The 17765-nt window shown below is 49.1% G+C and overlaps 1 protein-coding gene across 7 annotated transcripts; it reads right to left on the bottom strand.

Annotated features, from left to right (window-relative positions):
- Nucleotides 1-425: 425 nt before the first annotated feature.
- LOC138815510 (pyruvate kinase PKLR-like) lies at nucleotides 426-11913 on the bottom strand. 7 transcript variants are annotated; one of them, XM_070004961.1, is made up of 12 exons: nucleotides 11444-11469; nucleotides 10988-11070; nucleotides 10248-10430; nucleotides 6975-7066; nucleotides 6754-6885; nucleotides 6378-6564; nucleotides 5633-5903; nucleotides 5371-5521; nucleotides 4968-5120; nucleotides 4714-4880; nucleotides 1436-1617; nucleotides 426-933 (listed from the first exon to the last, which is right to left on the bottom strand). In XM_070004961.1, exons 3-12 carry the CDS (start codon nucleotides 10378-10380, stop codon nucleotides 827-829), a joined length of 1575 nt encoding a protein of 524 aa, XP_069861062.1. In that variant the 5' UTR covers nucleotides 10381-10430; nucleotides 10988-11070; nucleotides 11444-11469; the 3' UTR covers nucleotides 426-826. The 7 variants fall into 7 exon arrangements, with proteins under 7 accessions (XP_069861062.1, XP_069861061.1, XP_069861058.1 ...); XM_070004960.1 differs by having other exon boundaries at nucleotides 11421-11467; XM_070004957.1 differs by having other exon boundaries at nucleotides 11025-11070; nucleotides 11421-11455.
- Between the last annotated feature and the right edge of the window lie 5852 nt (nucleotides 11914-17765).

A 17765-nucleotide genomic window follows, 5' to 3' on the forward strand; every position in this document is an offset into this window, starting at 1 on the left:
CAGCCCACATAGCTGGGTGCCAGTGGCTCATGCCTGTAATCTAGCTATTCTGGAGGCTGAGATCTGAGGATTGAGGCTCACCACCCAGGGCAGGAAAGTCTGTGAGGCTTAATCTCCAGGTAACTAGCAAAAAGCTAGAAGTGGAGGTATGGCTTAAGTGGTAGATCAACTAGCCTTTAACAGAAATGCTAAGGAACAGTGCCCAAGCCCTTAATTCAAGCCCTAGTACTCTCTCTCTCTCTCTCTCTCTCTCTCTCTCTCTCTCTCTCTCTCCCCAACATCCATGTACCCTAGCTTCCTCCAAATGTGGTAGTTTAATGTCACTGTCAATCACCATAAAGCAGAGCCTTCTCCAGACGATCAGGAGGAGATCCCACTGCTCAGGAGATAGTCAGATTATGAGAGCACCACACACACACACAAAATCAAACTGCATAAACACAAGGTATTTTTTAAAATGATTCTGTGTAGGCTGTGGAAAAGATCACCCTAATTCCTCTCCCCAGCCCCAAGGATTGGAAGCCTAGATGAATAGAATTAACCAGCCAAGCTGGGATTAAAGGCTCAGGGCATCTTAGGCCTAGCTGAGCAGATTGAATGCAGGGGATATACAGTTGGTAGCCAGTGCAAAATTAATTGGACACAGATTTCCAGGACCTCAGGGAGATGGGGAGGGGTACCCTGGATGGGGCTAAATGACAGATGTTAATTCTGGTAGGAAGGATGGGGGTACAGAGACATGCTGTGGAAGGGGTGTTGCTTTCAAGCAGCAGAGTGGAGGAGGAAGGGATATGATACAGGCGAGGTCTGAGGAGAGAGGGGCATCTCAGGATATGCTCAGCACCCGCATGATGTTGGTATAGCCAGAGCCAGGTCGCCAGCCTGTCACTACAATCACCAGATCCCCAGCTCGGAGGAAGCCACGGAGCTTTCCTGGGAGAGGGAAGAAGCAGTCGTTTAGTCACTGAGGGACCCATTACCTCAAGGCTACCCTGGAGAATGGGATTAGGAACCTAAGCTGGAGGCACTGCCAGGAGGAAAAGACAGCAGCATGTTCACAGGGCAGAATGGAATATATATCCTTGCTAAGTATTAAACCTGTTCACATATGGCAGTGCTGAGAGAAAGAGGTCAAGCCGCTCATGCATGTAATCCTAGCTACTCAGGAGGCTGAGATCTAAGGATTGCAGTTTGAAGCCAGACCAGGCAGGAAAGTCTGTGAGACTCTTATCTCCAATAAACTACTTAGAAAAATCTACAAGTGGTACTCTGGCTCAAGTGGTAGAGTGATAGCCTTGAGCAAAAGAAGCTCAGGGATGGTGCCCAGGCCCCAGAACCAGCAAAAATAAAATAATTTGGGGCCAGAGGAGATAGGCAAAGCCCTCTGAGTGAATGTGAGCTAGGTCAGAGGAGATGGAGAGTCTAGGAGACTTACCACTTTCAATGCCAAATTGGACTCTGCGATCAACATCATCTGCCCAGATGGCCTCTGGAGGTTCGTGGTAGAGCAAGGGGAATACTCCTCGACACAAGTGGACCTGGCGGGCAGCCTGGGCAGAACGAGTGACAGCAATGACTGCTGCCCGAGGTCGGTACCGAGACAGAAGCTGGGCGGAGCTGCAAGAAGACAAGGTGAGCCCATGACATTAACATAGTGTTAAACCAGGAAATAAGCTTGATTTCTGGTTCCAAGTGTCACTAACAAACCATGCAATCCTAAGTAGGTTATAATACTCCTCTGGGTCTTAGTTTTCCCCTGTCATACAATGATGATAGGAGGTAGCAAGTATGTACTATATGAAATAAAGAGAAACTTCTTTTTTTTTTGGGGGGGGGGTGGTCCGGTCATGGGGCTTGAACTCTGGGGCCTGGGCGCTGTCCCTCAGCTCTTCAGCTCAAGGCTAGCGCTCTACCACTTGAGCCACAACGCCACTTCTGGCTTTTTTCTTTTTGCTTATGTGGTGCTGAGGAATCGAACCCAGGGCCTGATGCATGCAAGGCAAGCGCTCTACCACTGAGCCACCTTCCCAGCCCAAGAGAAACTTCTTTAAGAAACATAAAGCTGGGAAGGCTGGGAAGGTGGCTCAGCAGTAGAGCGCTTGCCTTGCATGCATGAGGCCCTGGATTCTATTCCTCAGCACCACACAAGCAGAAAATGCCAGAAGTGGCGCTGTGGCTCAAGTGGTAGAGCGCTAGCCTTGAGCTGAAGAGCTGAGGGACAGTGCTCAGGCCCAGAGTTCAGGCCCCACAACTGACCATTAAAAAAACAAAAAACACCAAAAGAAGCATAAAGCCAGGAGCTGGGAATGTGGCTTAGTGATAGAGTGTCTGCCTAGCATGCATGAAGCCCTGGGTTTGATTCCTTAGTACCACATTAACAGGAAAAGCTGGAAGTGGTGCTGTGGCTCAAGTGGTAGAGTGTTAGCATTGAGCAAAGGAGCCCCAGGCCTGGCAAGTGAGGGGGGGGGAAGAAAGAAAGAAAGAAAGAAAGAAAGAAAGAAAGAAAGAAAGAAAGAAAGAAAGAAAGAAAGAAAGAAAGAAAGGAAAGAGGAGGGGGGGTGCTGGGAAGGTGGCTCAGTGGTAGAGTGCTTGCCTTGCATGCATGCATGAGGCCCTGGGGTCCATTCCTTAGCACCACATACTCAAAAAACCGGAAGTGGGCGCTGTGGTTCAAGTGATAGAGCACTTGCCTTGAGCTGAAGAGCTCAGGGACAGCACCCAGACCCAGAGTTCAAGCTCCATGACAGACAAAAAATAAATAAATAAAAATAAAAGAAGGGAAGGAAGGAAGGAAGGAAGGAAGGAAGGAAGGTAAAGCCAGTCAAGTGCTATAACTCATAAATGTAATCCTAAATAACCAGAAGGCTGAAATCTGAGGTTCCCAATTCAAAGCCAGCCAGGGTTGAATAGTCCTCAACACTTCACCTCCAATTAGCTAGTGAAAAAACTGGACTTGCCAGGTGCCAGTAGCTCATATCTGTAATTCTAGCTACCCAGAAGACTGAGATCTGAGGATTCAAGTTCAAGCCAGGTTGAGGAGGAAAGTCGGTGAGACTCTTATCCCAATAAACTACCAAAAACATAAGTGGAGCTGTGGCTTAAGTGGTAGCATGCTAGCCTTAAGCAAAAAAAGTTCAGGGTTAGTGCCCAGGCCCTAAGTTCAAGCTCCAGAACCAGAACAAATACACACACACACACACACACACACACACACACACACAACAAAAGGCTGGACTAGAAGTATGGTTCAAGTGGTTGAGTGCCAGATATGAGTGAAAAAGTTTGTTAAGAACACAAAATGAACACAAAGTCAGGCTAGGAAGTTGGTTCAGTGGTAGAGTGCTTGTCTCACATGTGTGAGGTACTGGATCCGATTTCCTCACTACCACATAAGCAGAAAAAAATGGGAAGTGGCTTTGTAGCTCAAGTAGTAGGGCACCAACCTTGAGCTGAAGAGCTAAGGGACAGTGCCCGGGCCCAGAGTTCACCTCCCCCGCAACAACCAACAAAAAAACAAAACACAAAGTCAAGCTGGGCTCATGCCTGTAATCCTAGCTACTCAGAAGGCTGAGATCTGAGGATCAAGGTTCAAAGCCAACCCAGGCAGAAAAGTCCATGAGCTGGGGGGGGGGGAGGGGGGGTGCGGCTGTGAAGGTGGCGCAGTGGTAGAGTGCTTGAGTACTTGCCTTGCATGCATAAGGCCCTGGGTTCGGTTCCTCAGAAAAAGTGGGAAATGGCACTGTGGCTCAAGTGGTAGAGCATTAGCCTTGAGCTGAAGAGCTGGGGACATTGCCTAGGCTGAGTTCAGGCCCCACAATCGACAAAAAGAAAAAAAGTCAGCCAGGCATCAGTGGCTCATGCCTGTAATCCTAGATATTCAGGAGGCTGAGATCTGAGGATCACAGTTGAAAGCCAGCCCGGGCAGGAAAGTCCATGAGACTTTAATCTCTAATAAACCACTAGAAAACCAGAAGTGGCGTTGTAGCTCAAGCGATAGAGCACTTACTTTGAGCTGAAGAGAGCAGGGACAGTGCCCAAGCCAAGAGTTCAAGCCCCACGACCAACCAAAAAAAAAGTCCATGAGATTTTTTTTTTTTTTTTTTTGCCAGTCCTGGGGCTTGAAACTCAGGGCTTTTTTTTTTTTTTTTTTTTTTTTGGGTCTGGTCGTGGGACCTGAACTCTGGGCCTGGGCGCTGTCCCTCAGCTCTTCAGCTCAAGGCTAGCACTCTACCACTTGAGCCACAGCGCCACTTCCGGCTTTTTTCTTATGTGGTGCTGAGGAATCGAACCCAGGGCCTCAGGCGTGCAAGGCAAGCGCTCTACCACTGAGCCACCTTCCCAGCCCCTCAGGGCTTTTTGTTGTTGTTGTTGTTGTTCAAGGCTAGCAATCTACCACTTGAGCCACAGATCCACTTCCAGCTTTTTCTATTCACATGGAATTATTATTATGAAGAATTGAACCCAGAGTTTCATGCATGCTAGGCAAGCACTCTACCACTAAGCCACATTCCCAGTCCCCCCGCCACTGTCCCCAACTCGTCCCCTTGGAGTTCACTGTACAAGTCCTGGTCTACCTCAAGATCTGCCTCTACTGGCCTCTAGCTCTTCTTGCCCTGAAGCAGTATTCTTCCCTGGCCATCAGACAATATTCAGGCCTGGGGGTCCCCCAGCCTCCCCTGAGTAAAGCCCTATCTGGTGTGATGTGCCCCTCACCGGCCAGTTGTGGTCAGCACGATGATGGCAGCAGCACAGCACTTAAAGGCAGCCTCCACAGCACCAATGGCAGTGACCTCGGTGGGATCACGGCTCAGTGGCACTGCTCGCCGTAGCTCCTCAAACAGCTGCCGGTGGTACACGGCAGCCTCTGCCTCTCTGGCAATCTGAAGGCATCAAGAGGTCAGGCTGGGCAGGGGCAACAAGGGACTCAAAGAAGTTTAGTTTCATGGCCTTTCATCTTGAGCTCCTACCGCATGTTGCATCCTCACAGCTTCTACAGGAAAGTTGCCTTTGGCAGTCTCTCCAGACAACATGATACAGTCTGCTCCATCCAGTACAGCATTTGCCACGTCACTTGTTTCTGCCCGAGTTGGGCGGGCTTTGGTGATCATGCTCTCCAGCATCTAGGGAACACCATGGATATCAGAACTGTAGGAGTCATCCTCTGGGTAACTTACAAGTCCAGCCCTGGACCCTGACAGTTGAGTTTTCTTATCTAAAAATAACGGTCACATCACAGTATTTGTACTTAACTGCATTGCTTCAGGATCAAACACTGAGCAGCCAGTGTGGTGTAGATTTAATGTGTGGATATCCACCTTCAGTGTCTGTATAACCCATAGAGTACCCCAGTGCCAAGGGTTCACTCCAGACCTGTGTAGCGCAGACCACGGGCTTGCCTGCCAAGTTGCAGCGCCCAATCATCATCTTCTGAGCCAGAAAAACCTTTTCAGCTGGGATCTCAATGCCCAGGTCTCCCCGTGCCACCATGATGCCATCGCTCACCTCCAAGATTTCATCAAACCTGGGCAGTTGGAGGAATCAGGGCTGGGGCAGAGCCAAGAAATGGCAGAGGGCAGCAGGCAGAAGAGGGACAATGGATATAGGCCTGACAATAACAAAGACTAAGCCTCACTTCTTCACGCCTTCATGGTTCTCAATTTTGCTGATAATTTTAATGTTCTCTCCTTCTGGCCCCAGGGCAGCCCGGACAGCAGCCACATCACTGGCTTTGCGCACAAAGGAGGCAAAGATGATGTCCACACCATGCTTCACCCCGAAGCACAGGTCCTTGACATCTTGCTCAGATAGACTAGGCAGGTCCACCTCTGTGCCTGGCAAGTTCACTCCCTTCCTGCTGCCCAGCATACCGCCGTTTTCCACTTCAGTCACCAGCCCCTCTGGGCCTATGGGCATGGAGAAACAGTTTTTGTCAAGGGTAGGGAGGTTAAGGCAGAGTCACAACAGAGCAAATTCCGGGCTTGAACCCTCAAGAGATTTAAGAGTCTGGCGCTGTGGCTCAAGTGGTAGAGCAATAGCCTTGATCTGAAGAGCTCAGGGGCAGCACCCAGGCCCAGAGTTCAAGCCCCACGACTGAAACGAGAGAGAGACAGAGACAGAGACAGACAGAAAGAGAAAGAAAGAGAGTCATGTGCTTGTCGCTTCCACTTGTTCTGAGCCCACAGACAGATGTCTGTGCAAAAACAAATGAATAACCCGCAAATCCAACCCCCCCACCCCTGGAGAGGGCCGGAGTAGGGTGCTGGTGACTCCAAGTCAGGCGGGGAAGCACGAATGGCCAGTGAAAGGTGTGGTTGGAGTGAGAGCGAATGGGGGCGCCAAAGGGGAAGGAATGTGCTCAGCGGGAGGAGCATCCCCACCGATTTTCTGGACCACGAGGGAGATGAGCCCGTCGTCAATGTAGATGCGGCTCCCCACTGCAACGACCCGGATGATATTGGGGTAGTCCACCCACACCGTGCTCGCGTTCCCCTGCGTGCGGAAGGCTGAGTCCACAGTCACCAGCACCCGGGAGCCCTTCACAATCTCCACTTCCGACTCCGGGCCCTGGGGGTGGGGCCAGAGCTGGCGTGAGCCTCGACCCTCCAAGGCCCGCCCCTAGCCCCGCCCATTGGCTAGCTCCACGCATTGCATGATGCCCCGCCCCCTGGACCGCCCCCACACCCTGCCTGTTTCCCTAGCCACGCCCCCAAATGACAGCCCACTTCCCTGGCTGGGTGAGGCCTCTTCTCTCACCCCCTGCAGGATCCCAGTTCGAATCTCCGGCCCCTTGGTGTCCAGAGCGATGGCCACAGGCCGGTAACTGAGCGGGGAAGTTGCAAAGCTCTCCGCTGCCTCCCGGATGTTGGCGATGGACTCAGCATGGTACTGAGGGGCGGGCCCGGAACCGAGATTTCAGGAGGTATTCATTTCCAGAAGCCTTCTCCAGCTCCACCCTTCACCCAACCTCCCTGCACCTCGTGGGAACCGTGGGAAAAGTTGAGTCTTGCAATGTTCATCCCGGCCTTGATCATCTCCTTGAGGCGCTCCACGGAGCGAGATGCTGGACCTGGAACCAGAGATTCCCCTCAAACTCAAGGGACAACCAAACCCAAAGCTTCCAGCCGCACAGCCAAGGAGTCCAGATACCTGACCATTATTCCCGGATCTAACCAATATTTACACACTTAGGGAGGCAGCATGGGTAGAGGTAAAAGTCAGATGAAGGTTTTGGGGGACAGGTCTGAAGCTTTAAGGCTGAGAAGCCTCATTGACTGAGAGTTGAGTTCTGTCAACTGAGAATATTCGGTCTTCTCCATGGGCTATCAACAGCTTTTTTTTTGGGGGGGGGGGGAGGTCCAGTCATGGGGCCTGAACTCTGGGCCTGGGTGCTTTCTCAGCTCTTCAGCTCAAGGCTAGCGCTCTACCACTTGAGCCACAGTGCCACTTCTGGCTTTTTTCTTTTTGCTTATGTGGTGCTAAGGAATCGAACCCAGGGCCTCATGCATGCAAGGCAAGCGCTCTACCACTGAACCACCTTCCCAGCCCCCCATCAACAGCTTTTGATATTCTCTCTCTCTCTCTCTCTCTCTCTCCCTCTCCCCCACCTCTTGCTTTTTTGCTTGAGGCTCACATTGGAGCACTTAAATCACACCTCTACTTCCAGCTTTTTTTTTTTTTTTTTTTTTTACTGGTAAGTTGGAGATAAGATTCTCATGGAGTTTTCTGTGATACTAGTTTTAAACTAGTCTCAGCCTGTCCTGAGTCACTAGGATTAAAGGTATGTGCCATCTGAACCTCTTTTCTGTTGTTGTTGTTCAAGAGATTGAATCCAGGGCCTTCTGTATACTATGGGCAGGTGTTCCACCACTTAGCTGCACCCAGCTCTTTCCCCTGACCTCCAAGACATCTGCTCTCTTGACTTCCCTCTCTTCTTTTCTTAGTCTCCCTTCTTCAGTAGATGTCCAGTTGTTTTAGGTTTTTATTTTTTTGCTACCAGTCCTGGGGCTTGAACTCAGGGCCTGGGCACTGTCCTTGAGATACTTTTTTTGTCAGTCATGAAGCTTGAACTCTGGGCCTTGGTCCTGTCTCTCAGCTCTTCAGCTCATGGCTAGCACTCTACCACTGAGCCACAGCGCTACTTCCTGTTTGCTGAGTGGTTTATTGGAGATAAGAGTCTCATGGACTTTCTTGCCCTGGCTGGCTTTGAACTGCGATCCTCAGATCTCAGCCTCCTGAATAGCTAGGATTAAGAGTGTGAGCCACCAGCGCCTGGCCCCTGAGCTACTTTTGCTCAAGGTTAGCACTCTGCCACTTGAGCCAAAGTGCCACTTCCAGCATTTTCTATTTATGTGGTACTGAGGAATGGAACCCAGGGCTTCATGCATGCTAGGCAAGCACGCTCTTACTAAGCCACATTTCCAGCCCAATGTCCAGTTCTTATGTCTTTTTTTTTTTTTTAATCTGTCATAGGGCTTTAACTCAGGGCATGGGTGCTGTCCCTAAGCTTTTTCGCTCAAGGCTAGAACTCTACCACTTCAAGCCACAGCTCCACTTCCAGTTTTTGAGTGGTTAATTGGAGATGAGAGTCTCCCAGGGATATTTCTTCTGGGGCTGGCTTTGAACCACCTCCATCCTCAGATCTCAGCTTCCTGAGTGACTAGGATTACAGGCATGAGCCAATGGTGCCTGGCAGATCTCTGTTGAGCCTAGGGATCACACCCAGGGACTTGCTAATGCAAAGCCTATGCTTTACCACTGAGTTACATCCCCATCTGTCATTTTAACTGTACCCCTTCGGTTATCTCAACTATTATCATGACTTGAAATACTATCTATATACAGATGACTCATAGTTTATATTTCTGATCCAGTCCTTTCTCCAGTCCCTAAACTGTGCATTACACTGCCAACTCTGTATCAACCTTGGATGTTTAATACACATCTCAGCTGGGTGCCGGTGGCTCACACCTGTAATCCTAGCTACTCGGGAGGCTGAGATCTGAGGATCACCGTTCAATACCAGCCCAGGCAGTACAGCCCAGGCAGGAAAGTCCGTGAGACTCTTATCTAAATAAACCACTGGAAAACTTGTGACTCAAGTGGTAGAGCGCTCACCTTGAGCTGAAGAGCCCAGGGACCGCGCCGCCCAGGCCCAGAGTTCAAGCCCCATGACGGACCCAAAAATAATAATAATAATGCACCTCAAATTCAATCATCCAAACTGAAATCCTGATCTCCCATAATTTTCCCACTAGATTTTTTCCTTTCCAGGTGGTAATGATATCTTTCAGTTCCTCCTTCCAAAGTCTGCAGTTGGTCTTGACTCCTTTCTTCTGTGCGTCAGCTTCACCCCATATTTGTCTAGTTCAATAGGAAAACCTTTTAGATCTGCCTTCATAATGAACCCAGAATCATCAGATCATTTCTGGCCTCCACCCCTGCTATCTTCTTTTTTTGGGGGGGGGGATCCAGTCGTGGGCCTGAACTCTGGGCCTGGGCACTGTCCCTCAGCTCTTCAGCTCAAGGCTTGCGCTCTTAACAGTTGAAGCACAGCGCCACTTCCGGCTTTTTTCTTTTTGCTTATGTGGTGCTGAGGAATCGAACCCAGGGCCTCATGCATGCAAGGCAAGCGCTCTACCACTGAGCCAACTTTCCAGCCCCTCCACTCCTGCTATCACCTGGACTCAGTGAGAAATACTACAGGAGCAGCTTCTGTCCTCACTCAATGCCTCCCCCCCCCCCCCCCATCTATTTTCAATCCAGGAACCAGGATGATTTGGTTAAAATGTAAGAGTATGTCAGCCGGGTGCTGGTGGCTCATACCTATAATCCTAGTGACTGAGGAAATAAGCCCAATGGTGGTGGCTCACTCCTGTAATCCTAGTTACTCAGGGGGCTGAGATCTAAGGATCATGGTTCAAAACCAGTCCTGGCAGAGAAGTCCAGGAGAATTTAATCTCTAATTAACCAGCAAAAAAACAAGTGGAGTGTGGTTCAAGTGGTAGAGCACTAGCCTTGAGCAGCAGCACTAGCCTTGTTTTTACAAAGTGTAAGGCCCTGAGTTCAAACCCCACTAACACACACACACACACACACACACACACACACACACACACACACACACACACACACACACACACACACACACACACACACACACATATACACACACACACACAAGACACAGGAAATCTCTTTCGACACACCGGAGATGGTGTTTGAAGTTGCTAGGGGACGCGTGGACTTACCAATGGTGGCAATGATGCTGGTACTTCGAGCAGCTACTGGCTCAGAGTCGATGTCCAGCAGGCAGAGGTGTTCGAGAAAGGTGTCTGCCATAGCAGCTGATAGCTGCTGCTTCTGGAAGAAGGCTGTCCCCATCTCCTGAGTTAGCTGGGCTATGCTAGCACGACGCAGATACCCTGCTGGTCCTGCAGTAGTAGAAGGGGTCTCAAGGATTGCAAGGCCTGCCTTTCCTCCACACGGCGTACCTCAGTGTATTCTATAGTCGTCCTCTCAGCTCTCTAATTTCTGTGGAGACTTTTTTTTTTTTTGCCAGTCCTGGAGCTTGAACTCAGGGCCTGGGCACTATCCCTGAGCTTCTTTTGCTCAAGGATAGCACTCTATCCCTTGAGCCACAATGCCACTTCTGGCCTTTTCAAGCATGCTTAGACAAGCACTCTACTACTAAGCCACATTCCTAGCCCTGAGGCCTTCTTTTGAACTAGGCATTCTGCATAGAGTATCTCATTTAATGCTAAGGAGTTTATAAAGCATATACTCTGAAATGCTCTAATTATCTCGCTTTTATTGATAAGGAAGTAGAGGCTAAGCTAAAATAAATTCCCCAAGATCATGCAGGTTCTTAAGGGATTCAACTCTCAGTTGGACCAATCTTAGCCTCAAGTACTTGATCACCCAACTATATAGGCACCATTTATGTTAGGTTTTTAAAAAGAGGTAGCCAGGTAAGAACTGCACCACGCACGTGGTATTCAGGTAAGGGGTAGGTTTATTCAGTAGACCTGCTGGGACCAGGCAAGGTTGGCACTCCATGTGGCTGGGAAAGGCCTGGGAAAGAGAGAGGAAAGAGCTAGAAAAGAGCAAAGAGAGAGAAAGAACAGAGAGAGAGCAGAGAAACCACCCAACTACATAGACCCTTCACAATCCCAGAGTTCTTGCCCTGTAGATGGGTACTTCCCTCAGCTCGGCTCCCTCCCATGTCTAGTTCACAGTGCCCCTTATTATCTTACCCAGGAGCCACTCAAGTCCCTGTTTGTTTCCTTCCACCCCAGGCAATTAGCTGATTTTTTCACCCTGCTCCTGGGTGACTTTACCCTATTCAATATAGCTCCGGGTGTATGGGGGTTTGGGGGAGAATTGACCCATCCACCCCAGAGGAGTTGCCTGCCCATCTGCACCTTCCATGTCACCGCACGCCTACCCCGTCCGTCTCTGTAGGTCTGCTTCACAATATGACACTGACAGAGGCAAAGGTCTGGCTAGGCTGTGGATCAGCCTTGAGGACTGGTTAAAGTGTCACCAGTGAACATCTCATCTGCCAACAGAAACTCTGTATGTCAGGGGCCAGAGTCCAGGAACCACGAGAATGCCCTGTGGAGCCCATGCTGTAGGCTCCCATTTGGCTCACACATGGGGCCTGAACCAGAAGCTCAGACCAGGGTCCATGTTTAACACCAGGGACACTCTGATAAATCCTCCCCAAATCCCTCTTCCTCCACTTCTGATTTGTACCCTCATTTCCCTCTATGCTCAATAGCTTCTGTCTTCCTTCTTACCTCCTGGAGCCCCAGTTAGTATAGACTTTGCTAAGTCCTTTTGGGACTGTGAGATCCATGACCAAAGCTGCTGGAACTGAATGTTCTCTTGGATTGACATGCTCTCGAAGTGTGGGGCTGGGAGGAGAGAATGACAAAACTGCTGGGTTTATCTAGGAGACCCAGAGAATAGAAAAGGGGCACACCCCATAGGCAATCCCATCCCCCCCACCCAGTCCTTCCTCCAGACCTGACAGCTCTCTGCCCCTGCCTCTGTTATACTCCCCCAAGCTCACTTTGTTTTTTGTTTTTTTTGCTGGTCCTGGGGCTTGAACTCTGGGCCTGGGCACTCTCCTGAGATTCTTTCACTCTACCACTTGAGTCACAGTACACTTCTGGCTTTTTGAGTAGTTTACTGGAGATAAGAGTCTCACAGACGGGGCTGGGAAGGTGGCTCAGTGGTAGAGCACTTGCCTTGCATGCTCAAGGCCCTGGGTTTGATTCCTCAGCACCACATAAGCATAAAGAAAGAAGCTGGAAGTGGTGCTGTGGCTCAAGTGGTAGAGTGCTAGCCTTAAGCTGAAGAGCTGAGGGACAGCGCCCAGGCCCAGAGTTCAGGCCCCACGACCGGACCCAAAAAAAAAAAAAAAAAAAAAAAAAAGAGTCTCATAGACTTTCCTGCCCAGGTTGGCTATGAACTATGATCCTCAGATCTCAGCCTCCTGAGTAGCTAGGATTACAGGCTTGAGCCACCAGAACTTGGCTTCTCACTTTTTTTATTGCTAGTCCTGGGGCTTGAACTCAGGGCCAGGGCATTATCCCTGAGCTTCTTTTGCTCAAGGCTCAAGCTCTACTCCTTGAGCTACAGTACCACTCCAGCTTTTTCTGTTTATGTGGTACTGAGGAATCTAACCCAGGGCTTCATGCATGCTAGGCAAACATTCTACCATTGAGCCACATTTCCAGCTCTATTGCCCTTTTTTTGGGGGGGGGGTGTTGGTCGTAAGACTTGAACTCTAGGTGGGCCTGGGTGCTGTCCCTGAGCTTCTTCAACTCGAGGCAAGTGTTCTACCACTTGAGCCACAGCTACTTCTGTTTGTTTGTTTGTTTGTTTTGGTGGTTTATTGGAGATATGAGTCTCACAGAGAGGGGATGGGAAGGTGGCTCAGTGGTAGAGCACTTGCCTTGCATGCATGAGACCCTGGTTCGATTCCTTAGCACCACATAAGCAAAAAGAAAAAAGCCGGAAGTGGCGCTGTGGCTCAAGTGGTAGAGCACTAGCCTTGAGCTGAAGAGCTGAGGGTCAGCGCCCAGGGCTAGAGTTCAGGCCCCACGACTGGACCCCCCCCCCCCAAAAAAAAAAAAAGAGTCTCACAGACTTTCCTGTCTGGGTTGGCTTTGAACTGCAGTCCTCAGATCTCAGCCTCCTGAGTAGCTAGGATTATGCAATGAACCACCAATGCCAGTTCTCTCACTTTTTTTTTTTTTTTTGCCAGTCCTGAGGCTTGAACTCAGGGCCTGGGCACTGTCCTTGAGACCCTCTGTGCTCAAGGTTAGTGCTCGACCACTTGAACCACAGCACCACTTCCAGCTTTTTCTGCTTATGTGGTACTGAGGAATCGAACCCAGGGCCTCATGCGTGCTAGGCAAGCACTCTGCCACTAAGCCACATTCCCAGCCTCCTCTCACCCATTTTTGATGATCAATTTTCAATTCATTCTCACTATCTGGTCATCAGATAATGCTTATTTTTGCCAGTGATATCATCCCCATTCTCTACCCCCTTTTATACGTCATTGAAGTGAGTTAGATGCATTGAGGAAGCAGGGGTTTTAGGATAGCGACTAAAGTCCAAAGAAAGGGGCAAGTCATTGATAGTACACTGGATCTCTCAGTTTCCCCAATTGTTTCTCTATCCTGACCCAGAAATATGAAAAACCACTCTGTGAACTCAAGCTGAGGACATGAACATTTCCCTGGCACTGATAAACTGGTTTCAGTTGTTAATCAGCGCTATCTCCTTACACATAAGCATCCGGTCCCTTCGGCCCTAGCAAACTCCACAGCCCAACTTCCTCCTTGCAGTCATGCCCAGGCAGAATGTTCCTTGTCTTGCTGTCCACCATGGGGAGCACTGTAGCCCCCACTTTGTGTAAATTCCCCCTGAAAAATGTTTTGGGCTGACCACCATGACATTTAGTGCTTATTTCTCTGGAATTCGGGAACTGGGATGGTGTGGGGCAATCCTATGGGAATTCTAACTCTAGCCTCATCAAAACAGTAGGATTCTCAAAGGCTTTTTTGTATGGCAACATATATATGGCAACATATATAAGTGGCATATACATACATATATATATATATATATGTATGTATATATGCCACTTGCCTGGTCACCACTGTCCAGTATTTGTTGAGCACCTCCTCCTTGCCAGGCCCTGAGGATATAGTGATGAGTGAAGCAAATCAGGCCTTTTTCATCTACAGACTCTACAGTGTAACAGGGAAATAAACAAATTGTTATATAACTATTATACTATAAATTCTGTGGGTGGGAAATACATCTATAGCTCAAAGAAATAAATGTATAGCTCCAACTTGTATGCTATTAAAGAGTGCTGGACAGAGAAGAGAGGACAGTAGGTAGAGAGGAAAATTTATTTTAGAAAACAAAGTGGTTGGGAGGACTTCTTTGTGTGTGTGTGTGTGTGCGTGCACGCGCGCCAGTACTGGGGGATTGAAGTCAGTGTCTTATGCTGTTGTTTAGCTTTTTCTAGTCAAGGCTTATGTTCTACTAACTGAGCCACACCTCCACGTCTGGATTTTTGCTAGTTAACTGGAGATAAGAACCTCATAGATGGGGGCTGGGAAGGTGGCTCAGTGGTAGAGTGCTTGCCTTGCATGCATGAAGCCCTGGGTTCGATTCCTCAGCACCACATAAGCAAAAAGAAAAAAGCTGGAAGTAGTGCTGTGGCTCATAGTGGTAGAGCACTAGCTTTGAGCTGAAGAGCTGAGGGACAGTGCCCAGGCCCAGAGTTCAAGCCCCACAACCAGACCCCCCCCCAAAAAAAAACAAAAGAATCTCATGGATGGGCTGGGAAGGTGGCTCAATGGTAGAGCCCTTGCCTTGCATGCATGAGGCCCTGGGTTTGATTCCTCAGCACCACATAAGCAAAAAGAAAAAAGCCGGAAGTGGCGCTGTGGCTCAAGTGGTAGAGCGCTAGCCTTGAGCTGAAGAGCTGAGGGACAGTGCCCAGGCCCAGAGTTCAGGCCCCACGACCGGACCCAAAAAAAAGAATCTCATGGATGGGGCTGGGAAGGTGGCTTAGTGGCAGAGCAAGCTTGCCTTGCATGCTTGAGGCCCTGGGTTCAATTCCTCAGCACCACATAAGCAAAAAAAAAAAAGCCAGAAGTGGTGTTGTGGCTCAAGTGGTAGAGTGCTAGCCTTGAGCTGAAGAGCTGAGGGACAGTGCCCAGGCCCAGAGTTCAGGCCCCACGACTGGACCAAAAGAAAAAAAAAAAGAGTCTCATGGATCTGTCTGCCCAGGTCGACTTACAACCTCGATCTCCAGATCTCAGCCACCTGAGTATCTAGGATTAGAGATATGAGCTTCTTTGATGTGATTATTTTATTTTATTGACAATGCTGGGATTTGAATTCAGGGCCTCCTGCTTGCTAGGCAGGTAATCTAACACTGAGCTGTGCTTCCAGCCTGATGTGATCATATTTCAACTGAGATTTGAAGTCTGAAAAGGAACCAGCAGAGAACAAAGGAGCAAGGAATCTTTCTCTCTTTTTTTGTCAGTCATGAGACTTGAACTCTGGGCCTGGGCATTGTCCCTTAGCATTTCAGCACAATGTGAACATTCTATCACTTGAGCCACAGTGCCATTTCTGGTTTTCTGGTAGTTTATTCAAGATAAGAGTCTCAGGGACTTTCCTGCCTGGGCTGGCTTTAAACTGACCTTCTCATATCTCAGCCTCCTGAGTAGTTAGGATTACAGGTATGATCCACGGGCACCTGGCTGCAGGGGATCTCTTCTGGGGTAATAATACTTGTCAAGCCTTTTTTTTTTTTTGCCAGTCCTGGGACTTGAACTCAGGGCCTAGGTGCTATCCTTGAGCTGCTTTAAGGCTAGTGCTCTACCACTTGAGCCAACAGTCCACTTCCTGCTTTTTTGGTGTGGTTAATTGAGGATAAGAGTCTCACAGACTTTTCCTGCCTAGGCTGTCTTCAAACTGTAATCCTCAGATCTTGGTCTCCAGAGTCTCTAGGATTACCGGTGTGAACCACTGGCTCCCTGCTTAGGTCAAGGCATTGAGGAAGATAAAGGTTGGTGCCAAAGCAAGGAAGAGCTACAGCAATGCGGCTTGGCATGGAAGGGCATGGCCCATGGTGAACTGGGGACCAGAGTAGGGCCTTGTACTATATATGGTACAACTAATGCTTTAGGGCTGATGCTAGGAGAGCAGTGGGAGGCCTCAGGAGTAATCCAGGTGGGAAGATGACGGACTAACCTGGTAGCAGTAGGGGTGGAGAGAGGGACTTGGCTTTGAGATACATTTTGGAGGAAAGCAGACAGAATAAAATGGTGGGGGTGGAGGTAGGGAGGATCCCGTCTCCTGGAGGACAACACTAAGGAGTCTGACTTTGCTGAGGTCAGATGTTCAGGTTGTTCCCCAGTTGAGTATCAGTATTCAGGAGACAAAATGTTGGTAGGTTTATTTGAATCAGGTTTATTCAAGGCAGGCTCCAAAGAAGTTAGAGGAGGCTCTATATCTCGGGGCTGGGAAGGTGGCTCAGTGGTAGAGTGCTTGCTTTGCAAGCCTGAGGCCCTGGGTTCGATTCCTCAGCACCACATAAGCAAAAAGAAAAAAAGCCAGAAGTGGCCCTGTGGCTCAAGTGGTAGAGCGCTAGCCTTGAGCTGAAGAGCTGAGGGACAGCGCTGAGGCCCAGAGTTCAAGCCCCACAACCGGACCCCCCCCCCAAAAAAAAAAGCTTTATATCTCTGAGGTCACGAGACAAGAAGGGCTGTTACAGGAAGCAAGAGGTTGTGAGGCCACAGGGAGTGGTATCTTCATCAGCAAAGGGCGTGTGTCTTCTCTAGGATGTGGCAAGGGACTTTGGTCTCCTGTGACCAGTTAAGAAAAAAAAGATGTTACTAAGGCCGTGTAGATGTTATGAATCCAAGGAAAGATTTAGCAGTTAACTTCTAAGTGGGACTTGTCTTCAGCCAAAGGATTAGGGAGGCATAGAAAGATAGAAAAGGCCAAGGGTAAGTAGCTCACACTTACACTTCTTAGTAGACTGAGATATGAGGATTGAAGTTCAAAGCCAGCCTGGGCAGGAAAGTCCCTAATAGTCTTATCTCCAGTTAATTACAGAAAAGGCTGGAAGTAGTGCTGTGGCTCAAAGTAGTAGATTGCTAGCCTTGAGCAAAAAGGAGCACAGGGACAGTGTTCAAGCCCCAGGATTGGGGGGGGGGGGCGGAAAAAGACAAGGCAAAGGGAAAGTCTGGATTAGTGTTGTTCCAACTTGAGCAGTTGGGTAGTTGAGTGAAGAAGTAAGTTTGAAATGGGGTGGGGCTAGAGAGAATGAAAGGCTAAATTTGAGATGATAATCACTACTATCTACAAGCAGTTAAACTTTGTTGCTAAATACTTCATATGTGAACATATAGCATTCAGTCCCTCATGTACAAGTCTGTTTTCCTGTCCAGATGGCCTAGAAGGGAGGTAGGAGTGACAGGTTGGTAAACCAGAGCTCTAGATAGCTTGTTTTATATAACTATGACCTCTAGATTCTTCTCTACCATTTTGCTTCTAGGTAAGAGGCCTTGGCTTTGGCCAGTGGCTTCTGCAGGGTTTGGCACCCATGAGAATAACATGAGAATAAGGCATGTACATGCCTAACTCCCCCACCTTGTGAATTCCCTGAGGTCCTTGCTACTGCTAAGGGGCCCTTTCTGTCCAGATTCTAGAAGCCA

This window comes from Dipodomys merriami, unplaced genomic scaffold, assembly GCF_024711535.1.
Source record: "Dipodomys merriami isolate MVZ:Mamm:240054 unplaced genomic scaffold, mDipMer1.0.p SCAF_644, whole genome shotgun sequence".
NCBI lineage: Eukaryota > Metazoa > Chordata > Mammalia > Rodentia > Heteromyidae > Dipodomys > Dipodomys merriami.